This window comes from Scyliorhinus canicula, chromosome 2, assembly GCF_902713615.1.
Source record: "Scyliorhinus canicula chromosome 2, sScyCan1.1, whole genome shotgun sequence".
Classification (NCBI taxonomy): Eukaryota; Metazoa; Chordata; class Chondrichthyes; order Carcharhiniformes; family Scyliorhinidae; genus Scyliorhinus; species Scyliorhinus canicula.
In genome coordinates, this window is record NC_052147.1 from 230,660,343 (window position 1) to 230,684,220 (window position 23,878).

Below are 23,878 nucleotides of genomic sequence, written 5' to 3' on the forward strand. Positions count from 1 at the left end.
ATCAAAATCAAGTCATCAAAAAAATCAAAATCATCAGAGAGGTTTGGAACAGGACACAAGGAATGATTCCATGATACAGTGCTCCCGGCAAGAAATTATCTTCGCTGTTGGAAGTCATGGACTATTTTCCATTCACTAACTTTAATAGAGGGGAAATCATGGGTGATGCACATTGGACTTTCAGAGATGTGCATTCAACATTCACCGGTTCCTGCTAGATACTCGGGGTCAGGGAACCATCGTGGTAGTTTCTTAATATCATATAAAAATATTTTTTGTTTGGTATTTTCCAATTTTTACAGAGTAACAACAGCTCAAGTGTATCTGGTATTTACAAATAAGTTTGTTTCTTATTTACAACGATTTTTAAATGAGGTCCCCCCACTGTCCTCTCTTTCCTTCGTTGGTAATTTAGTTTCCCTCTTAATGTTGCCGCCTGCCCTGGGTGTCACGTACTGCGCTCCGTATTTTCTGAAATTTTGAGAACACATTTGAGAAGTAAGGTTCTGTGTATGTGACTTTTAACAAAGGTCTTAAGTAATTTAATTGAAAATTGTCTTGTCAATAGAACGAAGATGAATGGAAATAGTCCCACCTGGGCCAATTTCAGAGATCTGTTCACATGATTTAGATTCAGTTTTCTGTAAAATACGGATTGTGTGATATCAGCAAGAAATGAGATTTGATGACAAATGTAAGGTAGATTAATGACATTCAAAGAAACAGATTGATATAGCACGTTGCATAATGCACGTGGGAACAAGATACATAATGAAGCGGTGTCCAATAGCAAAAGTGGAAAACAAAATGGACTTAAATGTGATTACAAATCAATTTACTGAAAATTCCCAGTCAATGAGAATCTTATATTTAAGACGCTAATTAAAAGCTAAGTTATTTCTCATGGGGATATGACCTATGTAGATTACTGCAGTGGCCATTGTTGAAACATTAGGGGTGATTCAATGAACCTGCATGCAATGCAAAAAAGTCACATTCACACTATGGCTCTCATTCTTTGCCCTTGCTTCCTTTGAATGTGGCTCCTAGCTGGAAGCACAATTTTACCATACTGCTTGCATTGGTCAAGTGTCATGGTTCTAAGTCCCAGGTCTTAAAACCTAAGGAGGCACTTGCAAGACTGAATCTGTTTACACATACAAAATTATTGAGCGGGATGTAATCAGATCTGTAAAATAGAATATATGGGCCGGGATTCTCCCCTAGCCGGCGGGGTAGGGGGTCCCGGCGTATTGGAGTGGCGTTAACCACTCCGGCGTCAGGCCGCCCCAAGGGTGCGTACGTCTCCGCACCTTTAGGGGCCAAGCCCTCACATTGAGGGGCTAGGCCCGCGCCGGAGTGGTCCCCGCTCCGCTGGTTGGCGTGAATGGCCTTTGGCGCCACGCCAGCGGGGGCTAAAAGGACTTCAGCCGGCGTAAGTCCGCGCATGCGCCGGAGCATCAGCGGCTGCTGACGTCATACCGGCGCATGCTCAGGGGAGGGCGTCTCTTCCACCTCCGCCATGGTGAAGACCATGGCGAAGGCGGAAGAAAAAGAGTGCTCCCACAGTACAGGCCCACCCGCCAATCGGTGGGCCCCGATCGCGGGCCAGGCCACCGTGGGGCACCCCCCGGGGTCAGATCGCCCCGCGCACCCCCCTCCCCCGGACCCCGGCACCCGCCCGTGCCGCCAATCCCGCCAGTAAGGTAGGTGGTTTAATCCACGCCGGCGGGAGAGGTTTGTCAGCGGCGGGACTTCGGCCCATCGCGGGCCGGAGAATCACCGCAGGGGGCCCGCCGACCGGCACGGCGCGATTCCCGCCCCCGCCGAATCCCGGGTAGCGGAGAATTCGGGACACGGCGGGGGCGGGATTGACGCTGGCCCTGGGCGATTCTCCGACCCGGCGGGGGGGTCGGCGAATCCCGCCCATGGATATGAACAAGTTTTTATGTCAAGCGTGGATACAGGGCACAAGGATAGAAATGCAAAATTAATAAGCTTCTAACAAGATCAAAGAACAGAAAATTGTTTTTTCTTCAAAACAATAATGGGAAAGTGGATGAGATACTCAGCAAACACTGTTTGGAGAAATGCTGTGCCGGTGTATTCTATGCATTTTGTGTACAGTGGCTGCCATCGCCATGTGATCTCTGACTCGTAATCTCTGTCATTCCTTTTATCAGTAAAGGATTTGGGTGGAAACAATTTTTGCCAACATATGTAACATGGTTTTAGGAGTGAGTTATGGGTAGCAAGGTAGCATAGTGGTCAGCACAATTACTTCACAGCTCCAGGGTCCCAGGTTCGATTCCCGGCTTGGGTCACTGTCTGTGCGAAGTCTGCATGTTCTCCCCGTGTGCGTGGGTTTCCTCCGGGTACTCCGGTTTCCTCCCATAGTCCAAAGATGTGCAGGTTAGGTGGATTGGCCGTGCTAAATTGCCCTTAGAGTTCAAAATTGCCCTTAGTGTTGGGTGGGGTTACTGGGTTATGGGGATAGGGTGGAGGTGTGGCCTTAGGTAGGGTGCTCTTTCCAGGAGCCGGTGCAGACTCGATGGGCCGAATTGCCTCCTTCTGCACTGTAAGTTCTATGAGTGCGCAGCTGAATTTGAATGGATTTTGACAGCTGTGAGAGGTCAGCAGCTGTAAGAAACAGCAACAAATAATTAAAACTTCAGTCAGATCTCTGGTGGCGGCTATCTGGTGAGCAGACGCACATGCAGTGGCACCTGCCAGGATACTTTGTTTTTGGCCCTTTTGACTGGTTAATGGATGATTTTTTTGAGTGGTCAACTGTGTGAGTTGGTTAGCTTCTTGACCGACAAATTTTAGAAGCAGCATCAAGAGGTCACTGATGATCTGAGAAGGCAATGGAGGAGGCTTTAGCCCCAATTCGGGCAGCCATGAACATGATGGATCGACGAATGGACGTACAGGGGGCAACGATACAGAGGGTGGAGGTGGCACTCTCTGACTATTGTAATCGGATTGTCTCCCTGGAGGCGGAGATGGCAGTGCTGACTGAAGAGTGTAGAGTGCTAAAGGACAAGATTGACGATCTGGAAAACCGCTTCAGATGCCAAATCCTAAGGATCGTTGGGCAGCCGGAGGGCTCAAACTCCGCAAAATATATATCCAGAATGTTGGTTGGGGGGGGGGGGGGGGGGGGGTCTTTCTACCCCTCCTGAGTTTGACCGGGCCCATTTGTCACTGAGGCAAAAGCCCCCCATGGGTGATCATAGTCAGATTTCATCGATACCTTGATAAGGAGCCAATCTTGAGGTGGGCGAAGGACTACTGAGAAAGTAGATGGGAGGGCCATTCTATCAGAATATATCAAGATGTTGGGGCAGAGCTGGCTAGCAGGCAGGCAGTGTTTAATAAAGCCACACGGTACAAGAGCAATGTGAGGTTTGGTGTAATGTACCCTATCGTCATTGGGTGACTTTCAAGGAGAGAGACTATTGTTTTGTTGCGCCGAAGGATGCAAATGAACTTGTCAGACTGGGACTTCCGGTGGCTGCCATGAAGGACTAGGTCACACATTTGGTGGCTCCCGCTCAGGTCGGACCTTTGGACCTTTTCCCCGATTTTCTCTTGGATTTGTCTTGGAAAATTGATAGTGGACGCAACTGTAGGGAGTTGTCCCACACCAGTGCATGGATAGGCAGACCAGGAGTGCTCGCAAAGGAAGAAATAGGTGAACAGAGAAGGCCTGGGTTGAAGCTGTAGCCGGAAAAAGCATGGCGGACGACCGGAGTCCTGGCTCGACGATCCAGCGGTCGACGGAGCAGTGAATGAAGTTTATCCAAGAGGGCTTCGCCAAGCAGGAACAGGAATGCTTGGACCCGATTAGGGAATCGATTGCTCGGCTGGAACAGAGATTGGATGCTCAAGATCGGGCGATCCAGAAAGTGGAGAAGGCACTGACCGAGCAGGAGGAACACCAAACAACAATGGAGGTGGAGGTGGGGATGCTGAGAGACCTGCAGAAACGGCTCCAGGAGAAGCTGGAGGACCTAGAGAATAGGTCCCGCCGGCCGAACTTGAGAATCGTTGGTCTCCCGGAGGGGTCCGAAGGAGCGGATGCGGGGGCATACATAGCGGTGTGCTCGAAGTTAATGGGGGATGGGACATTCACCCAACCTATGGAGGTGGACCGGGTGCACAGAGCACTAGTGAAGAAGCTGTGTGTAGGTGTTCCCCCGAGGGCGATGGTGGTGAAATTCCACAGATACCTGGATAAGGAGTGTATTCTACAGTGGGCCAGGCAGACATGGAGCTGTAAGAGGGAGAACAGCATCCTGCACATCTACCAAGACTTGAGCGCGGTGTAGCCAGGGGAAGAGCGAGATTCAACTAAGTAAAGCCGACCCTTTTCAAGAAGAAGGTGAAGTTTGGACTGCTGTATATGGCCCGTCTTTGGTCACCTATGAGGAGCAACACTTTTATTTTGAGTCGCCCGAGGAAGCGATGGACTTCGCCAGAAAGAAAGGCCTGGCAGGGGACTGAGGTGTTTGAACTTTGCTGGAGTGTTCACGTTAAAAATGTTTTTGTTTTTGGACTATATTTGCAATGCCTTCTGTATCGATCTTGGAGCTGCCTCGTATTTTTGTAAGTTAAAGTTTGCATTTGTACTGGTGGGGGATGGAGGTGTGAATTTTCGATGTGGTTTTATTTCTGCTTTTCGTTTTGTTTGGCTATCTGGGCCGGGAATGTGTTCTCTTGAATATGTATGGCTGAGCAGGGGAGGGGGGGAAACAGTAGGTGGGAAAATGTTTGGCGCCATGGGCGGGGGCTACCAAGCTAGCTGAGTGGGCTGGCTCACGGAAGCGCAGTGGAGGGTGAGCAGATGTTATGCTTGTTGAAGCGGACTGTTTTTACGCTGCTATTATTGGGGGGGGGGGGGGAAGAAGGAAAATTGCTCTGCTGACGGGGGAGGGACTGTTGCTGGGGGACAAGAGGGAGGTCGGGGACGGAGGCTGCCTGGGTGCGGGCCTGCGGGTACGCAGGGAGCAAGCTGGAGACTGGACTAAGAAAGGTAATGGCTGATCGGCGGGAGGAGGGAGGGCAAGAAGCCCCCCAACCAGGCTGATCACGTGGAACGTTAGAGGGCTAAATGGGCCGGTTAAGAGGGCACGAGTGATCGCGCATTTGAGGGGGTTGAAGGCGGACGTGGCAATGTTACAGGAGACGAATCTTGGGGTAATTGATTAGACTAGACTAAGGAAGGGATGGGTCAGGCAGGTATTTCATTTGGGGCTGGACTCCAAGACTAGAGGGGTCGCGATCCTGATTAATCAGCGAGTATCATTCGTGGCGGGAAGAATAGTTGCGGATGTGGGAGGTCGTTACATCATGGTTAGTGGGAAGCTGGAAGGGCTGCCGGTGGTACTCGTGAATGTGTATGCGCCAAACTGGAATGATGTGGGGTTTATAAGGAGGATGTTGGGGAACATCCCGGACCTGGACTCGCATAAGCTGGACATGGGGGGGGGGCCTTTAACACTGCCATTGACCCAAGGCTAGACCGGTCGAGTTCAAGGACAGGCAGGGTGCCAGCAATGGCAAAGGAGCTAAAGGGGTTTATGGGGCAGATGGGGGAATGGACCCATGGAGGTTTGGGCAGCCGAGAGGGAAGGAGTTCTCTTTCTACTCACACGTACATAAAGTGTACTCTCGGATCGGCTTTTTCATCTTGAACAGGTCTTTACTGACGGGGGTAGTGGACACTTGAGTATTCAGCGATCAGGATCTCAGATCATGTCCCGCACTGGGTGGACTTACAGGAGAGCAAGGAGTGTGGCCAACACCCGCATTGGAGGTTGGATGTCGGACTGTTAGCGGATGAGGAGGTGGTGCGTGCGGGTGAGGAAATTCATCCAAAACTATCTGGAAGTTACTGACACGGGGAAAGTCTCGGCTACAATGGTCTGGGAGGCGCTGAAGGCGATGGTCAAAGGGGAGTTGATTTTGATACGGGGCCACAGGGAGAAGGCAGACCGAGCAGAGACTGATTGACTGATAGGGAAAATATTTCAGGTCGACAGGAGAGATGGGGAGACCCCAGAGGCAGGGCTTTTAAGGGAACAATGGAGGCTACCGGTGGAGTTTGGCTTGTTAACTACAGGGAAGGCAGTGGAGCAGCTGAGGAAAGCGAGGGGGGCGATTATATGAGTATGGAGCGACGGCCAGCAGAATGCTTGCGCAGCTGCTCAGAAAGAGGGAGGCAGCCAGGGAGATTGGAAAAGTGAAGGACAGAGACAGGAACTTGGTCAGAGATTCAACAGGGGTTAACAGGGCGTTCAAGAAGTTTTATAGCAAGCTATATGAGTCGGAACCCCCAGCTGGGCTGGAGGGGATGAGGCAATTCTTAGGGGGGTCTGAGGTTCCCGAAGGTGGAAAAAGGGCTGGTAGAAGGGCTGGGGGCCCCAATTGGGATTGAAGAAATAGCAGAAGGGCTGAAGGCCATGCAGTCGGGTAAAGGCCCGGGGCTGGAGGGGTACCCAGTGGAGTTTTATAAAAGGTTCTCTGGATACTGGGGTTGCTGCTGATGAGGACATTTAACGAGGCAAGGTAGAGAGGGGTGCTTCCCCGACAATGTTACAGGCCACAATCTCACTGATCTTGAAGCGGGAGAAGGACACGGAGCTATGCGGGTCCTACAGACCAATCTCCCGACTAAATGTAGACGCAAAACTGTTGGCCAAAAACTTGTCCTCTAGGATCGAAGACTGCATTCCGGGTGTGATTGGGGAGGACCAGACAGGATTTATTAAGGGCAGGCAGTTGGCGGCCAACATTGGAAGACTGTTGAATGTGATCATGATACATACAGAAGGTAGGTACCTAGAGGTAGTGGTCGCAATGGACGCAGAGAAGGCCTTTGATCAGGTGGAATGGACCTATCTGTGGGAGGTGCTGGGGCGGTTTGGGTTTGGATGGGGCTTCATCGACTGGGTTAGGCTGCTGTATCAGGCACCTGTGGCAAGTATACGGACAAACGGGTTAACATCGGGCTATTTTAAGCTGCACTGGGGGACGAGGCAGGGATGCCCCCTCTCCCCACTGCTGTTTGCGCAGGCCAGAGAGCTGCTAGCAATTGCGCTGAGAGCCTCAAGGGACTGGAAGGGGCTGGTTCGGGGAGGGGTGGAACACAAAGTCTCACTATATGCGGATGACCTGCTCCTATATGTTTCTGACCCACTAGAGGGGATGGAAAAAATTCTGAGGATTCTGGGGGAACTTGGACAGTTTTCAGGTATTAAATTGAACATGGAGAAAAGTGAGATGTTCGCGATCCAGGCAAGGGGGCAGGAGAGGTGGCTGGGGTAGTTGCCATTTAGAGTGGTAGGGGGAAGCTTTCGGTATCTCGGCGTCCAGGTGGCACGGCAATGGGAATGGCTACATAAGCTAAATTTGACCCGACTGGTGGACCAAATGAAGGAAGACTTCCGAAGGTGACACATGCTCCCACTATCATTGGCTGGGAGGGTACAGACAAGGAAAATGACAGTCCTCCCGAGATTCCTGTTTGTTTTTCAGTGTCTCCCCATCTTTATTCCATGGACCTTTTTTTAAACAGGTAAACAAGGTGATCTCTGACTTTGTATGGGTGGGCAAGACTCCGCGAGCAAAAAAGGGGATGCTGGAGCATAGTCGGGGGGAGGGCGGGCTGGTGCTGCCAAACTTTAGCAATTATTTTAATTATTTTGGAAGGACAAATATGAATGTGGAATACAGGGTTAACGGTAGGGTTCTTGGCAATGTGGAGGAGCAGAGAGATCTTGGGGACTATGTTCATAGATCTTTGAAAGTTGCCACTCAATTGGATAGAGCTGTGAAGAAGGCCTATGGTGTGCTAGCGTTCATTAGCAGAGGGATTAAATTTAAGAGTCGTGAGGTGATGATGCAGCTGTACAAAACCTTGGTAAGGCCACATTTGGAGTACTGTGTGCAGTTCTGGTCACCTCATTTTAGGAAGGATGTGGAAGCTTTGGAAAAGGTGCAAAGGAGATTTACCAGGATGTTGCCTGGAATGGAGAGTAGGTCTTACGAGGAAAGATTGAGGGTGTTCGACCTTTTCTCATTAGAACGGAGAAGGATGAGGGGCGACTTGATAGAGGTTTATAAGATGATCAGGGGAATAGATAGAGTAGACAGCCAGAGACTTTTTCCCCGGGTGGAACAAACCATTACAAGGGGACATAAATTTAAAGTGAATGGTGGAAGATATAGGGGAATGTCAGAGGTAGGTTCTTTACCCAGAGAGTAGTGGGGGCATGGAATGCACTGCCTGTGGAAGTAGTTGAGTCGGAAACATGAGGGACCTTCAAGTGGCTATTGGATAGGTACATGGATTACGGTAGAATGATGGGGTGTAGATTAATTTGTTCTTAATCTAGTACAAAGGTTCGGACGACATCGTGGGCCAAAGGACCTGTTCTGTGCTGTATTTTTGTATGTTCGATGTTCTATTACTATTGGGCGGTAAATAGAGCCATGATTAGGAAGTGGGTGGTGGGGCTGGCTCGGTGTGGGAGCGAGTAGAGGCAGCATCATGTAAGGGCATGAGTTTGGAGGCATTGGTTACGGCGCTTCTGCCATTCCTGCCGCCACTGTACTCTACAAGCCCCGTGCTGGTGGCCGCCCTGAGAGTCTGGGAGAGTGTGGGAGCAGGGAGACCATCGGTTTGGTCTCCAATCTGCAATAATCATCAGTTTGCCCCACGGAGACTGGATGGAGGGTTTCGGAGATGACATAGAGCAGGGATCGAGAGGATGTGAGATCTGTTCATCGAGGGGAGCTTTCCCAGCCTGAGGGAGTTGGAGGAGAAATTTGAATTGACGGGCAGGAATGCGTTTAGGTACCTGCAGACGCCGGACTTCCTACGCAGACAGGTCTCAACCTTCCCGGTCCTACCACCAAAGGGGATACAGGACAGGGTAGTTTCCAGAGTATGGGTGGGAGAGGGGAGGGTTTTGGATATCTATAAAGAACTCATGGGATCAGAGGAAATACAGACCGAGGAGCTGAAACACAAATGGGAAGAGGAGTTAGGAGGAGAGATAGAGGATGGTCTCTGGGCGGATGTGTTGAGTAAAATCAACACGTCCACATCATGCACCAGGCTCAGCTCAATTTAAGGTTGTTCACCGGGCGCACGTGACAGTGGCCCGGATGAGCTGGTTTTTCGGGATAGAAGACAGGTGCGCAAGGTGTGCAGGAGGAGCAGTAAACCATGTCCATATATTCTGGACATGCCCGAAGCTTGGGGTATTCTGGCGGGGGTTTGCGGATGTCATGTCCAAGGTGTTAAAAACAAGGGTGGCACCGAGTCCAGAGGTGGCGATTTTCAGAGAGTCAGAGGATCCGGGAGTCCAGGAGGAGAAAGAGGCAAATGTTCTGGCCTTTGCCTCCCTAGTAGCCCAGAGATGGATACTATTAGCTTGGAGGGACCCAAAGCCCCCGAAGTCAGAGACCTGGCTCACTGACATGGCTAGCTTTCTCTGCCTGGAAAAAAATCAAGTTCGCCCTGAGAGGGTCAATGTCAGGGTTCGTCCGGAGGTGGCTGCCGTTCGCCAACTGCTTTCGAGAAAATTAACCATCAGCAAAGGGGGAGGGGGAGGGGGTTAGTTTTAGATTAGTGTGTAAGAAAGATGGGACCTGTGAGGGAGGAAGGCGGCCTTTGCACTAGGTTTATATTTGTATGTGCACTGTTTCTTCTGTTATTGTTACAAAATCACAAATACCTCAATAAAATGTTTATTTAAAAAAAAGAAGCACAGACTGGGGGTGCGTAAGGACTATTCAGTTTGTTCATTGTTAAGTTGGCCTCACGGTAGCATGGTGGTTAGCATTAATGCTTCACAGCTCCAGGGTCCCAGGTTCGATTCCCGGCTGGGCCACTGTCTGTGTGGAGTCTGCACGTCCTCCCCGTGTGTGCGTGGGTTTCCTCCGGGTGCTCCGGTTTCCTCCCACAGTCCAAAGATGTGCGGGTTAGGTGGATTGGCCATGCTAAATTGCCCGTAGTGTAAGGTTAATGGGGGGATTGTTGGGATATGGGGATATGGGTATACGGGTTACGTGGGTTTAAGTAGGGTGATCATTGTTCGGCACAACATTGAGGGCCGAAGGGCCTGTTCTGTGCTGTACTGTTCTATCTTCTATCTATCTATCTGTATTTGTATTTTTTGTGGGATTTTTATAATGTGGGGGCGGGCTTGGGGTTGTTTCTGGCCTTGTTGACATTGATTTCTACGGGGGTCACTGTGCTAGCTGTATAGAAACTAATGGGAGGGGAGAAGGAGAGATGCCTGTAGCTGGTTACCATTGGTGGGGTTTCTTTGATTTTTTTTTTAAAATAATTTTTATTGAAGAGATTTTTTTACATGAAAATATTTACCCCCCCTAACCATAGACTATTACACAATATTCCCTCTTAACAGATATCCCCCCCCCGCCCGACCCCCCGCGCGCGCTGTCCCCCCCCCCCCCCCCCCCCCCCAAAAAAACAAACAAAGCAACAATTAACATCAATCATGAACTGCGAACAAATTTGTCCGCATTACAACCTTAAATAACCCACCACACCCGTTGTTGCCACCCCCCCTCCCCCCCTCCCCCCCTCCCCCTCCCCCCCCCCACCCCCCCTTCCCCCCTCCCCCCCCTCCCCCCCCTCCCCTCCCCCCCCTCCCCCCCTCCCCCCTCCCCCCTCCCCCCTCCCTCCCCCCTCCCCCTCCCCCCCCCCTCCGCCCCCCCCCCCCCCCCCCCGGGTTGCTGCTGCTGCGACCTCTGCACCCTATCTTTGAGCCAAAAAGTCGAGGAAAGGCTGCCACCGCCTGAAGAACCCTTGTACCGACCCTCTCAGGGCGAATTTGACCCTTTCCAACTGGATAAAGCTTGCCATGTCATTAATCCAAGTTTCCACGCTTGGAGGCCTCGCGTCCTTCCACTGTATCAGTATCCTTCTTCGCGCAACTAGGGACGCAAAGGCCAATATTCCGGCCTCTCTCGCCTCCTGTACCCCCGGCTCCACCCCGACCCCAAAGATCGCTAGTCCCCATCCTGGTTTGACCCTGGATCCCACCACCCTCGACACCGTCCTTGCCACCCCCTTCCAGAACTCCTCCAGTGCCGGACATGCCCAAAACATATGGACATGGTTCGCTGGACTTCCCGAACACCTGACACATCTGTCCTCACCCCCAAAGAACCGACTCATCCTTGTCCCCGTCATATGGGCTCTATGTAGCACCTTAAATTGAATGAGGCTAAGCCTCGCACACGAGGAGGAAGAATTAACCCTCTCCAGGGCATCAGCCCATGTCCCATCCTCTATCTGCTCTCCCAGCTCCCCCTCCCACTTGGCTTTCAGCTCCTCTACTGATGCCTCCTCAGCCTCCTGCATTACTTTGTATATGTCCGATATCCTCCCCCCTCCGACCCAGACCCCCGAGAGCACCCTATCGCTCGCCCCCCTGCTGGGGAGCAAGGGGAACCCTTCCACCTGGCGGCTAGCAAATGCCTTCACCTGCAAATGTCGAAACACGTTTCCCGGGGGGAGCCCGAATTTCTCCTCCAGCTCTCTCAGGCTCGCAAACCTCCCATCTACAAACAAATCCTTCAGCTGCCTGATGCCCACCCTGTGCCAGCTCTGGAATCCCCCGTCCATGTTCCCCGGGATGAATCTATGGTTCCCTCTTAACGGTGCCTCCATCAGACCTCCCACTTCCCCCCTGTGTCGCCTCCACTGCCCCCAGATCTTGAGGGTGGCCGCCACCACCGGGCTCGTGGTGTACCTCGTGGGAGGGAGCGGCCATGGCGCCGTTACTAGGGCCCCCAGGCTTATGTTGCCACAGGACGCCCTCTCCATTCGTTTCCAAGCTGCCCCCTCCCCTTCCATCATCCACTTGCGCACCATCGACACATTAGCCGCCCAGTAATACCCCGAAAGGTTGGGTAATGCCAGCCCTCCACTCTCCCTACTCCGCTCCAAGAAGACCCTCCTCACCCTTGGGGTGCCATGCGCCCACACGTAGCTCATGATGCTGCTCGTCACCTTTTTGAAGAAGGCCCTAGGGAGGAAGATGGGCAAGCACTGAAATAAAAACAAAAACCTTGGGAGGACCGTCATTTTAACGGACTGCACTCTGCCCGCCAGCGACAGCGGCACCATGTCCCACCTTTTAAATTCCTCCTCCATCTGTTCCACTAGCCTAGAGAAGTTCAACTTGTGGAGAGTCCCCCAGTTCCTTGCCACCTGCACCCCTAAATATCTAAAACTCTTTCCTGCTCTCTTCAACGGGAGTCTCCCGATTCCCTCTTCCTGGTCCCCTGGGTGTATCACAGGGGTGGGCAAACTTTTCCGTGCAAGGGCCACATTCAGAAATTCACAATTCACAAAGGGCCGCATAGTATATTAAGTAAAATAATTACTTCACCCGGTTATGATTCTGGGCGCCTCATATAGAACATAGAACAGTACAGCACAGAACAGGCCCTTCGGCCCTCGACGTTGTGCCGAGCAATGATCACCCTACTCAAGTCAACGTATCCACCCTATACCAGTAAGTAACCCAACAGCCCCCCCCATTAACCTTAAAAAAAATTTAAAAAAAAAAAAATTTCAAAAAAAAAAAAATTTTTTTTTTTTTTAAATGACTTGGTGGGCCGCAGAAATACCTTTGGCGGGCCGCATGCGGCCCGCGGGCCATAGTTTGCCCACCCCTGGTGTATCACAAATACCTCACTCTTACCCAAGTTTAGCTTGTACCCCGAAAAGTCCCCGAATTCTGCTAGCAGTTTCCATCACCTCCGGCATTCCCCCTTCTGGGTCTGCCACGTATAGCAGCAGGTCGTCCGCGTATAGCGATACCCGGTGCTCCTCCCCGCCCCTTGTCAGCCCTCTCCACCCCCCTGAGCCCCTCAGTGCCATCGCCAACGGTTCAATTGCCAGTGCGAAGAGCAGGGGGGACAAGGGGCACCCCTGTCTGGTCCCCCGGTGGAGCCCAAAATACTCCGATCTCCTACCATTCGTCACTACACTTGCCGTCGGGGCCGAATAGAGCAGCTTCACCCATTTAATAAATCCCTCCCCAAATCCAAACCGCTCCAGCGTCTCCCACAGGTACTTCCACTCCACCCTATCAAATGCTTTCTCCGCGTCCAATGCCACCACTATCTCCGCCTCCCCCTCCACTGCCGGCATCATGATGACGTTTAGCAGTCTCCGCACGTTCGTATTAAGCTGCCGCCCTTTCACAAAACCCGTCTGGTCCTCGTGTATCACCCCTGGCACACAATCCTCTATCCTGGTAGCCAGGATCTTGCCAGCAGCTTGGCGTCCACATTCAGGAGCGAGATAGGCCTATATGACCCACACAGCACGGGGTCCTTATCCCGCTTCAAGATCAGAGAGATCAGTGCCTGCGACATTGTCGGGGGCAGAGCCCCCCCCTCCCATGCCTCGTTGAAGGCTCGCACCAGCACAGGGCCCACCAGATCCGCATATTTTTTGTAAAATTCCACCGGGAACCCGTCTGGCCCCGGCGCCTTCCCCGACTGCATATGCCCAATCCCCTTGACTAGCTCCTCTAGCCCTATCTGCGCCCCCAGCCCCTCTACCAGCTTGGACCTTGGGGAACCTCAGTTTGTTCAAGAAGCCCTCCATCCCCCCTCCCCTCGTCGACGGCTCTGACCGATACAGCTCCTTATAGAAGTCTCTGAAAACCCCATTTACTTCTGGCCCCTTCTGCACTATGTTCCCGCCCCTCTCCCTCACTCCCCCAATTTCTCTAGCCGCATCCCGCTTGCGGAGCTGATGCGCCAGCATCCTACTCGCCTTCTCCCCATACTCATAAATCGCGCCCTGCGCCCTTCTCCACTGTGTCTCCGCCTTTCTGGTGGTCAACAGGTCAAACTTAGCCTGCAAACTACGCCGTTCCCCCAGCAGCCCCTCCTCTGGTGCCTCCGCATATTTCCTATCCACGTCCAGAAGCTCCCCCACCAGCCTCTCCCTCTCCTGTCTCTCCCTCCTTTCCCTATGTGCCCGTATGGAGATCAGCTCCCCCCGGATCACCGCCTTCAGGGCCTCCCATACCATCCCCACCTGCACCTCCCCCGTGTCATTAATGTCCAGATATCTCTCAATGCTCTTCCGGACCCTCTTATACACCTCCTCATCCGCCAGCAACCCCACATCCAGACGCCACAGCGGACGCTGGTCTCGCACCTCTCCCATTTCCAAATCTACCCAGTGTGGCGCGTGGTCTGAGACCGCTATGGCCGAGTACTCCACTTCCCGTACTTTCGGGATCAGTCCCCTGCTTAATACAAAAAAGTCAATTCTAGAATAGACTCTGTGGACATGGGAGAAAAAGGAATACTCCCTCGCCCTCGGCCTCCCAAACCTCCAGGGGTCCACCCCTCCCATCTGCTCCATAAACCCCTTTAACACTTCTGCCGCTGCCGGCCTCCTACTCGTCCTTGAACTCGATCTGTCCAACACGGGGTCCAGCACTGTGTTGAAGTCCCCCCCCCATGATCAGGCCCCCTGCCTCCAGGTCCGGAATGAGGCCCAGTAGGCGCCTCATGAAGCCAGCGTCGTCCCAGTTCGGGGCATACACGTTAACCATCACCACTTTCTCCCCCTGCAGCCTACCCTTCACCATGACATATCTACCCTCTTTATCCGCCACCACCTCCGCCGCCACGAACGACACCCTCTTCCCTACCAGGATCGCCACCCCTCGGTTCTTTACGTCCAGTCCTGAGTGGAACACTTGTCCCACCCACCCCCTTCTCAGGCGGACCTGGTCCGCCACCTTCAAATGGGTCTCTTGTAGCATTGCTACATCCGCCTTCAGCCCCTTCAAATGCGAGATTACTCTCGTTCTCTTGACCGGCCCATTCAGCCCCCTCACATTCCAAGTGATCAGCCGGGTCGAAGGGCAGCCCGCCCCTTTCCCCCGCCGACTAGCCATATCCTGTCACCTGCTCGCCCCGAGTCAGCCCTCCCTTTCTGACCCGCTCCCCATGGCGATGGCGCCCCCCCCCACCCCTCCAGTCCTCAACTTCTCCTCCCTTGCCTTTTCAGCAGCAACCCGGTGGCCCCCCCCCTTCCCCCCTCCCCCTCCCCCCCCCCTTCCCCCCCCCCTCCCCCCCCCCCCCCCTTCCCCCCTCCCCCTCCCCCCCCCCCCCCCCCCCCCCCCCCCCACCCCCCTCCCCCCCCCAGGCTAGGACCCTTCCTAGCCGCGACGCACCCTCCATAGTACTTCCGTGAGTCAGCTGGTTTACGCTGACCCGGCTGCCCCTGCCACACTCCAGCTCCTCCCGGCATGGGGGACGTCCCCCCCCCCCCTTACCATCCCTCCTTGACCCCGCTCCAGCGCGGGAAAGGGAGCCATTGCTGACCACGCCCCTTACTCCCACCCCCCTCCCTCCTCTGCCCCGTGCGCGGGAAACCAGAGGAAAGCCCGCGCTTTCGCCCTGCCCCTCCCCGCCCCTCCATCTTCAGTTCCACCCCCGTCCCCGATCTCCCACCGATAAATACAAAACAACCAAAAACCCCACAAGAAACACATACCCCCGGCACTCCCCCCCCACCCCGCCCTCCCACCATAACATTATAAATAACAGGAAAAAAAGAGAAAAAACTGGTGTAGAGAACAAAAAGGGTCCAAAAATACGGCCAAGTGAAAATCCAACCAACAGAAAGCCACGTGTCCAGCTTAAAGTACCAGAGCGGCAACGACCGCCAAGTATCCCCTGGTTCTAGTTCGAGTCCAGCTTTTCTTCCTGGACAAAGGCCCACGCCTCCTCCGGGGACTCGAAATAGTGGTGCTGGTCCTTGTAGGTCACCCACAAGCGCGCTGGCTGCAGCATCCCGAATCTAATTCTCTTGGCATGCAGCACCGCCTTCGTCCGGTTGAACCGGGCCCGCCGCTTTGCCACCTCCGCACTCCAGTCCTGAAAGATCCTCACCGTCGAGTTCTCCCATTTGCTGCTCCTCTCTCTCTTGGCCCACCTCAGCACCCTCTCCCGGTCACTGAATCGCTGGAACCGAACCAGCACCGCCCTCGGGGGTTCGTTTGCTCTTGGCTTCCTGGCCATTACTCTGTAGGCCTCCTCCAATTCCAGGGGCGAAGGGACGGCCCCTGCCCCCATCAGTGAGCATTTCTGCCACATACCCCTGGAGGTCCGACCCCTCCAGCCCTTCTGCCAGGCCCAGGATCCTCAGGTTTTTCCGCCTCATGCGGGTATCCATCTCCTCCAATCGGTTTTGCCATCTCAGGTGGAGTGCCTCGTGCACCTCCACCTTTCCCACGAGGACCGTGGCCTCCTCCTCCCTCACAGTCATCTCCTGCTGCAGCTCCCGAATTGACGCCTCTTGGGTCGCCTGTGCCCCCATCAGCCTGGTGGTCGTCGCGTTCATCGACTCCAGCAGCTCCACTTTCAGCTCCGTGAAGAAGCGCAGGAGAGCGGCCTGCTGCTCCTCCGCCCATTTCCTCCAGTCCTCGGGTGCGCCGCCGGCCGCCATTTTGGATTTCTTCCCCCGCTTTTTTCGGGGAGCTGCTGCCGCTTTTTTTCCTGCCCCACTTCGGGTGACGACCATAAATTTGACGGGGTTCTCCTCTGGGAACCTTCCCCCACCGGGAATTGCCGTTCCAGCGCCATTAAGGGCCCTCCAATCGGCCCGAAAACACCTTCCTAACAGGAGCAGCCAAACGTGCGACTTAGCTGGTCATAGCCGCAACCGGAAGTCTTCTTTGATTTTTTTTTGATTTTTTTAAGGTATGAGCTTAGTCTTTTTGTTTCTGTTCTGCTTGGTTTGGGGACAGGGAAGGAAGAGGGTTTTTTTTTTGTTATTTTGTTACTTCTTTATTTGGTTCTCATGGTGGGGTAGGGCTGGGAGCGGAGAGGGGGAGGAAGAGCGGGGAGGGGTAGATTTCTGACGGTGACAGTTCCTTTGTTTTGGACTAGCTTGGTAGGGGAAGTGTCGGCCATCTTGGGTGTGCCTGACACTAGTGCTGGTTGGGATACTGCTGGATTTTCTCACAAGGTGAATATGGCTGATGCTGGATTGGAGGGGGGGGGGGCATGGTGTTCAGAGCCCTCCTTTCCGATTGATAACTTGAATGTGAGGACGTTAAATGGCCCAGTAAAAAGGTATTGCGCACCTGAGAAGTTTGAAGGCAGATGGGGTTTTTCGACTGGAGACACATTTGAGAATCAAGGACCAAACAATGTTGTGGAAGAGATGGGTGGGGTAAGTATATCACTCGGATTTTGATTGTAGAGCATGGGGGGTGGGGGTGTTGTGTTGATTAATAAGAGGGTGGCTTTTTCTGTGGTTAATATATCAACAGACCCGGGTAGGAGGTATATAATCATCAGGGGGCCGTTGCTGGGCACGCCGGTGGTTTTGGTCAATGTGTATGTACTGAACTGGGATGTCACGGCATTCATTAATAAGGTTCTGGTGTCTATCCCACATCTTTATTCACATCAGCTAATTATGGGGTGGACTTCAATTGTGTTTTGGATTATAGGTTGGATAGGTCGAGTCCAAAGTCTCGAAGTCCATCAGGGGTGGCAAAGGCGTTATTAGTGTTCATGGAACAGACTGGGGCGAGAGGGACAAACCCATGGAGATTTAGGTGTCCGAGGGATACAGTTTATTTTCCCCCACATCCATCGGATTAACTCCTTGTGTTTAGCCAGGTGTTTCCCAGCGCTTACAGCGCCAAGAAAGCCCCGCTATTAACCGGAACTCTGCTTCATTCCGGGGTCTTGGTGAGGAACTCCCCGCTGAGGCCATACTGAGTCCCATTTCCTGCATGACGCCCCGATCTCTTGATCTTTCTTCTGGCTTTTTAGGAGCGGAACGGAGGCGAGTGGTTGGACCGACGGCATCTTGGGAAGGTAAGCGGGTAAACGGTGAATCTGAGCTTTAGACTGGGGAGAAACTAAAGAGTGATGTCACAGGAGGGCTGTGATTCGATTGGCCAAGAGAGGACTTGCTAAATTTGAATCTCTCTGGTAAGTAGTGGCGGCTGGTAAGTAGTTTTTCTTTTCTTTTCATTCATCTATTTTTTTTGTTTTTGTTGTTTTTTTTGGCATTGTAGTTGTATAAGTTAACCTGAGGTTTAAGACATGGCAGGAGATCCCATACCCTTGTCATGCTCCTCTTGTGCGATGTGGGAGTTCAGGGACAGGAGAAAAGTGGAAGTCAGAGAAACAGATAGAACTGCATTTATTTCAATGCAAGAGGCCTAACGGGCAAGGCAGATGACTTTAGGGCCTGGATAGGTAAATGGGACTGGGATATTATAGCTATTGCTCAAACATGGCTATAGGAGGGGCAGGACTGGCAGCTCAATGTTCTGGGGTACAGATGCTATAGGAAAGATAGAACAAGAGGTAAGAGAGGAGGGGGTTCTGCGTTTTTGATTAGGGACAGCATCACGGCAGTACAGAGAGTATGGGCGGAATTCCCCCCCCACGCCAGGTGGGAATATCGCCGGGGCGCTGAGCGAGTCCCACCACGCTGCCCTGGCACCCCCCCAAACCGGCGCGGCGAGATTCACGGCTGGCCACTGGGAGAATTGCCGCTCGCTGTTTGTAACGGTTTGTCCTCTTGGGGGGAGCATCGTTTCATCACATAACCTCAATTTACCTTTGATGGCTTCATTTAACACTGTCAACTTTGAGAAACTTCACACAGGTCTGCAAAGATCATGGGCTGGATTCTCTGCACCCAGACACTGAAACCGCATTCGGCGCCGGGGTGGAGAATCCAGTTTCCCACATGAAATGGGGACCGGCACCGGTTCGGTGATTCTTCAGCCCCTAAAAAGCGGCATACTCGGAGTACGCTACGCACTTCATCCACCACCGGAGGCCATTGACAGAGGCCTGCCCCGCTATTCTCCGCCACCGACCGGCCGAATTCCCTACGGCGTGGACCACTCATGGTTCTGCCGTTCGGGATACGCGCGAGGCAGCTATGGACTCAGTCTGGAAAACCCTCCGGTTTTCACTCCGGCATCGGGACTTAGTCTCCCAATGGGAGAATTGCACCCATTAGATGTCCGAGGGTTCGTCCACTGAGTCTATATGGGTAGAACTGAAAAATAAGAAGGCTGAGATCCCTTTGAAGGACTGTACTATAGGCCCCCAAATAGTTAGCGGGATATTAAGGAGCAAATATGTAAAGAGATTACAGATAGCTTCCGGAAAAATAGGGTGGTCATAGTTGGGGACTTTAACATTCCCAACATTAACTGGGACAGCCATAGCATTAGGGGTTTGGATGGAGAGAAATTTGTCGAGTGTATTCAGGAAGAATTCCTCATTCGACTAGAGAGGGGACAAAACTTGACCTCCTCTTGGGGAATAAGGAAGGGCAGGTGATGGAAGTGTTCGTAAGGGATCACTTTGGGACCAGTGACCATAATTCCATTAGTTTTAAGATAGCGATGAAGAATGATAGTTCTGGCCCAATAGTTAAAATTCTTAATTGGGTCCAGGCAAATTTCGAGGCTATTAGGCAGGAACTTTCAAAAGTTGCTTGGCGGTGCCTAGTTGCAGGCAAGAGGACATCTGGTAAGTGGGAGTCTTTCAAAAAGGAGCTAACTAGAGTTCAGGGTGAGCACATTCCTTTTTGAGTGAAGGGTAAGGCTGGTAGAAGGAGGGGATGACTCGGGATATTGAGGCCATGGTTAAAGGACGAAGGAGACATATAACATGCATAGGCAGTTGGGAATCACATGGATCCCCTGAAGAATATAGGGCTTGTTGGAGTAGAGTTACGAGAGAAATCAGGAGGGCAAAAAGGGGACATGTGATTGTCTTGGCAGATGAGGCAAAGGAAAGGAAAGCAAAGGAAAATCCAGAGAGCTTTTACAGATACATAAATGGTAAAAAGGTGACTGGGGAGAGGGTAGGGCCTCTTAAGGATAAACAAGGTTATCTATGTGCGGATCCACAAGGGATGGGAGCGATCCTAAATGAATATTTCTCATCGGTATTTACTGTTGAGAAAGGCACGAATGTTAGGGAAATTGGGGAAATAAAAAGTGATGTCTTCAGGAGTGTACATATTACAGAGAAGGGAGTGCTGGAGGTATCAAAGCGCATCAAGATAGATAAATCCCTGGGACCTGATGAAATGTATCCCAGGACTTTGGGGGAGGCAGGGGATGAAATTGCCGGGCTCTTAGCTGAGATATTTGAATCATTGATTGCCACAGGAGAGGTGCCTGAAGACTGGAGGGGAGCCTTTGGAATTACAGACCAGTTAGCCTTACTTGTGCAATGGGTAAACTGTTAGAAGGTATTCTGAGGGACAAGATCTACAGGCATTTAGACAGGCAAGGGCTAGTTAGGGAAAGTCAGCATGGCTTTGTAAGGGCAAAGTCATGTCTCATGAAATTGAGTATTTTGAAGGGGTAACTAAGAAGGTAGATGGGGGAAGTGCAGTCGACGTTGTCTACATGGACTTTAGCAAGGCCTTTGACCAGGTACTGCATGGTAGGATGCTGCAAAAGGTTAAATCTCACAGAATCCAAGGTGAGGTAGCCAATTGGATACAAAATTGGCTTGGCCATCGAAGCTAAAGGGTGGTTGTGGAAGGTTGTTTTTCAAACTGGAGGCCTGTGACCAGTGGTGTACCTTAGGGATCGGAACTGGATCCACTGTTATTTGTTATATTAATGATTTGGATGAGAATGTAGGAGGCATGGTTAGTAAGTCTGCAGATGACACCAAGATTGGTGGCACAGTGGATAGTGAATGCTATATAAGATTGCAACAGGATCTTGACCAATTGGGCCAGTAGGTTGATGAATGGCAGATGGAATTTAATTTGGATAAATGTGAGGTGATGCATTTTGATAGATCAAATCAGGGCAAGACCTACTCAGTTAATGGTAGAGAGTTAGGGAGAGTTACAGAACAAAGAGATAGAGGGGTACAGGTTCATAGCTCCTTGAAGGTGGAGTCGCAGGTGGACAGGGTGATGAAGAAGGCATTCAGCATGCTAGGTTTTATTGGTCAGAATATTGAATACAGGAGTTGGGACATCTGGTTGAAGTTGTGCAAGTCTTTGGTGAGACTACACATGGAATACCGTGTTCAGTTCTAGTCAATCTACTATAGGAAGGATATTGTTAAACTAGAAAGAGCGCATAAGAGATTTACGAGGATGCTACCAGGACTTGATGGTCTGAGTTATAAGAGGCTGGATAGGCTGAGACTTTTTCGCTGGAGCATAGGAGGCTTAGGGGTGATCTTATAGAGGTATCTTAAATAATGAGGAGCATAGATAAGGTCAACATCTTTTCCCAACGATAGAGGAGTCTGAAACTCGAGGGCATAGGTTTATGGTGAGAGGGGAGAGATACAAAAGAGACCAGAGGGGAAATATTTTCAGACAGAGGGTGGTGAGATCTGGAATGAGCTCCCAGAGGCAGTGGTAGAGGCGGGTACAGTTTTTTCCTTTAAGAAACAGTTAGACAGTTACATGGACAGGGTGAGTATAGAGGGATATGGGCCAAATGTGGAAAAGTGGGACGAGATTAATGATAGAAACTGGGCGGCAAGGACAAGCTGGGCCAAAGGGTCTGTTTCCATGCTGTAAACATCTATGACGTCTATGACATCCCCTGACGCCCCAACTTACCTGTTGTGGGGTCCTCGAGCACCCCACCTCAGTAGAGCAGGACACCCCCGGGCCCAATTCCTGGTGAAGGCAAAATGGCGCCTTATCACCACCAGCCTGCTGCCCAGCAATGCCCCTGCCAGGACCACCTGGGCACGCAGGCAGTTCCAATCTGGCACCCAGGTAGCACTGCCAGGGTGATCAACTGACGAGTGCCAAGATGTCATCAGCGGTGTGAGAGTGCCACCTTGCCCAAGAGCTGATCACCTGGGGGCCACCGATTGCCTGGGAGTCCCTCCCAAGTGCCGTTTTGCCTTGTCCCCTTTATGGACAGCAGTACTGAACGACGCCCAGGTGGGGTCTTTTCTGCGAGGGTATTCGATCCGTTGAGTGCATATTCAAGAGTGTCAAACTGCACATGTTCATATGCAAATTTATGTCCCGCCCATTGCAAGCGGGATCCAGATCGCGACGTCTTGCGAGATCCCAATAGATCTCGCGAGGCTTACCGAGCCGGGTAAATCTCACGAGAGGACTCTCGCGAGATTCCCCAGACTTGTTACGTCCAGAGTCGGGCATGGCCATTAGATTTGACCCCCAATTTGGGCGCACGATGGCTGGAATTTTCTGCTGTGTCCCACCAATGCCTGCCATGGATTTTCCAGTAGCAGGGGCTGCATGGAATCAAAACTCCGGTGACAGTGAGAGAAGAGAAACTTAGTCCCTGGAAATCTACTGTTTTGCCCAGAAGCTCTGAAGTGGTTAATCGTCAGCTGAAGAATATTGATGGGAGAACTGGTGAGACTTCGCACAATGTTGAGGGGCAGTTCAGGTCTTCCGAGCACAAAACAATGGAGAAACGGAAGAACTATTTACAAAAGGCTAACAGAAAGATCAAGGCCAGAGTACTGCATGTAAATATTATGGAGGACACCACACAAAAGAAAAGGAAGCACATCCAGCATGGGAAGGCTGTGCTCTAATGCAAGAAGTCAAAACACTTTACCTGCTGGTGTTTTGCTGGAAATAAAACCTGCAAAGATAGTTGCTGGAGGATTGTTAGACGATGATTCTGACCAATCACTGTGCACCCTGGAACAGGTTGGCACTGTCTTTCTTTTTCATTTTATTTTTTAATATGAATTTAGAGTACCCAATTAATTTTTTCAAATTAAGGAGCAATTTAGCGTGGTCAGTTCACCTACCCTGCACATCTTTGGGCTGTGGGGGCAAAACCCATGCAAACATGGGGAGAATGTGCAAACTCCACACAGACAGTGGCCCAGAGCCTGGATCGAACCTAGGATCTCGGCGTCGTGAGGCGACAGTGCTAACCACTGTGCCACCCCACATTGGCACTGTCAACTCGTAAGGTAAAAAATGGTTTACAGCTGTTAAAAGGATAACTGCAGAAGGAGAGTTCACGTTAATATGAAGTGTCAGATAGATGGCCAGTGTCACATGCAGCATCGTTGGTCTGGATTCTCCGTTTCAGGGACTATGTCCCCACGCTGTTGTGAAAACTGTGGCCTTTTACGCCGGAAATACTGATGTCAAAAGGCCACAGCTTCACAGCCTTGCAGGGGACTAGCAGACAACCATCATGGAGTTCGTAGCTCCAGCTGCCTCTGGCCTCCCGCACTTCCGGGTCAGAGGCTGCGCATGCGCATGGCGGCGGTCTCCAGCGACCGCGCCGTGCTCCATGGCGGACTCTGACCGCAGACCTGGACCGCGGAATAGTGCCCCTGATCGGCCGTGTGCCCAACCCGACTGCCCGCTCAAAAATACCCTGGTCCTGACCACCCCCGACTGTGGCGGCCACAGACTGAGTCCACAGCTGCCTCGCGGGTATCCCGAACGGCAGAACCATGAGTGGTCCATGCCGTCGGGAATTCGGCCTGTCGGGGGCGGAGAATAGCGGGGCATGCCTCTGTCAATGGCCTCCGGTGGTGGATAAAGTGCATAGCGTATGCCGCTTTTTAAGGGGGTGAAGAATCACCGAACCGGTGCCGGTCCCGATTTCATGCGCGAAACTGGATTCTCCACCCCGGTGCCAATCGCGGTTTCGGTGTCTGGGAGCAGAGAATCCAGCCCATGATCTTTGCAGACCTGTCTGAAGTTTCTCAAAGTTGACAGTGTTAAATGAAGCCATCAAAGGTAAATTGAGGTTATGTGATGAAACGATGCTCCCCCCAAGAGGACAAACTAAGCCAAGGG

The 23,878-nt window shown here is 52.1% G+C and overlaps 1 protein-coding gene across 7 annotated transcripts in view; it reads left to right on the plus strand.

Annotated features, from left to right (window-relative positions):
* nostrin (nitric oxide synthase trafficking) overlaps positions 1-23,878 on the plus strand; it is a 91,891-nt gene that overhangs the window by 15,037 nt on the left and 52,976 nt on the right. For 4 of the 7 annotated variants that reach the window (XM_038789751.1, XM_038789749.1, XM_038789748.1 and 1 more), the window contains exon 4: positions 17,878-17,922. The exons of the other annotated variants lie outside the window; for them this stretch is intronic. In XM_038789751.1, the coding sequence (XP_038645679.1) occupies positions 17,878-17,922 (45 nt within the window). The remainder of the gene's footprint in view (positions 1-17,877; positions 17,923-23,878) is intronic. 7 annotated transcript variants of the gene reach the window in all.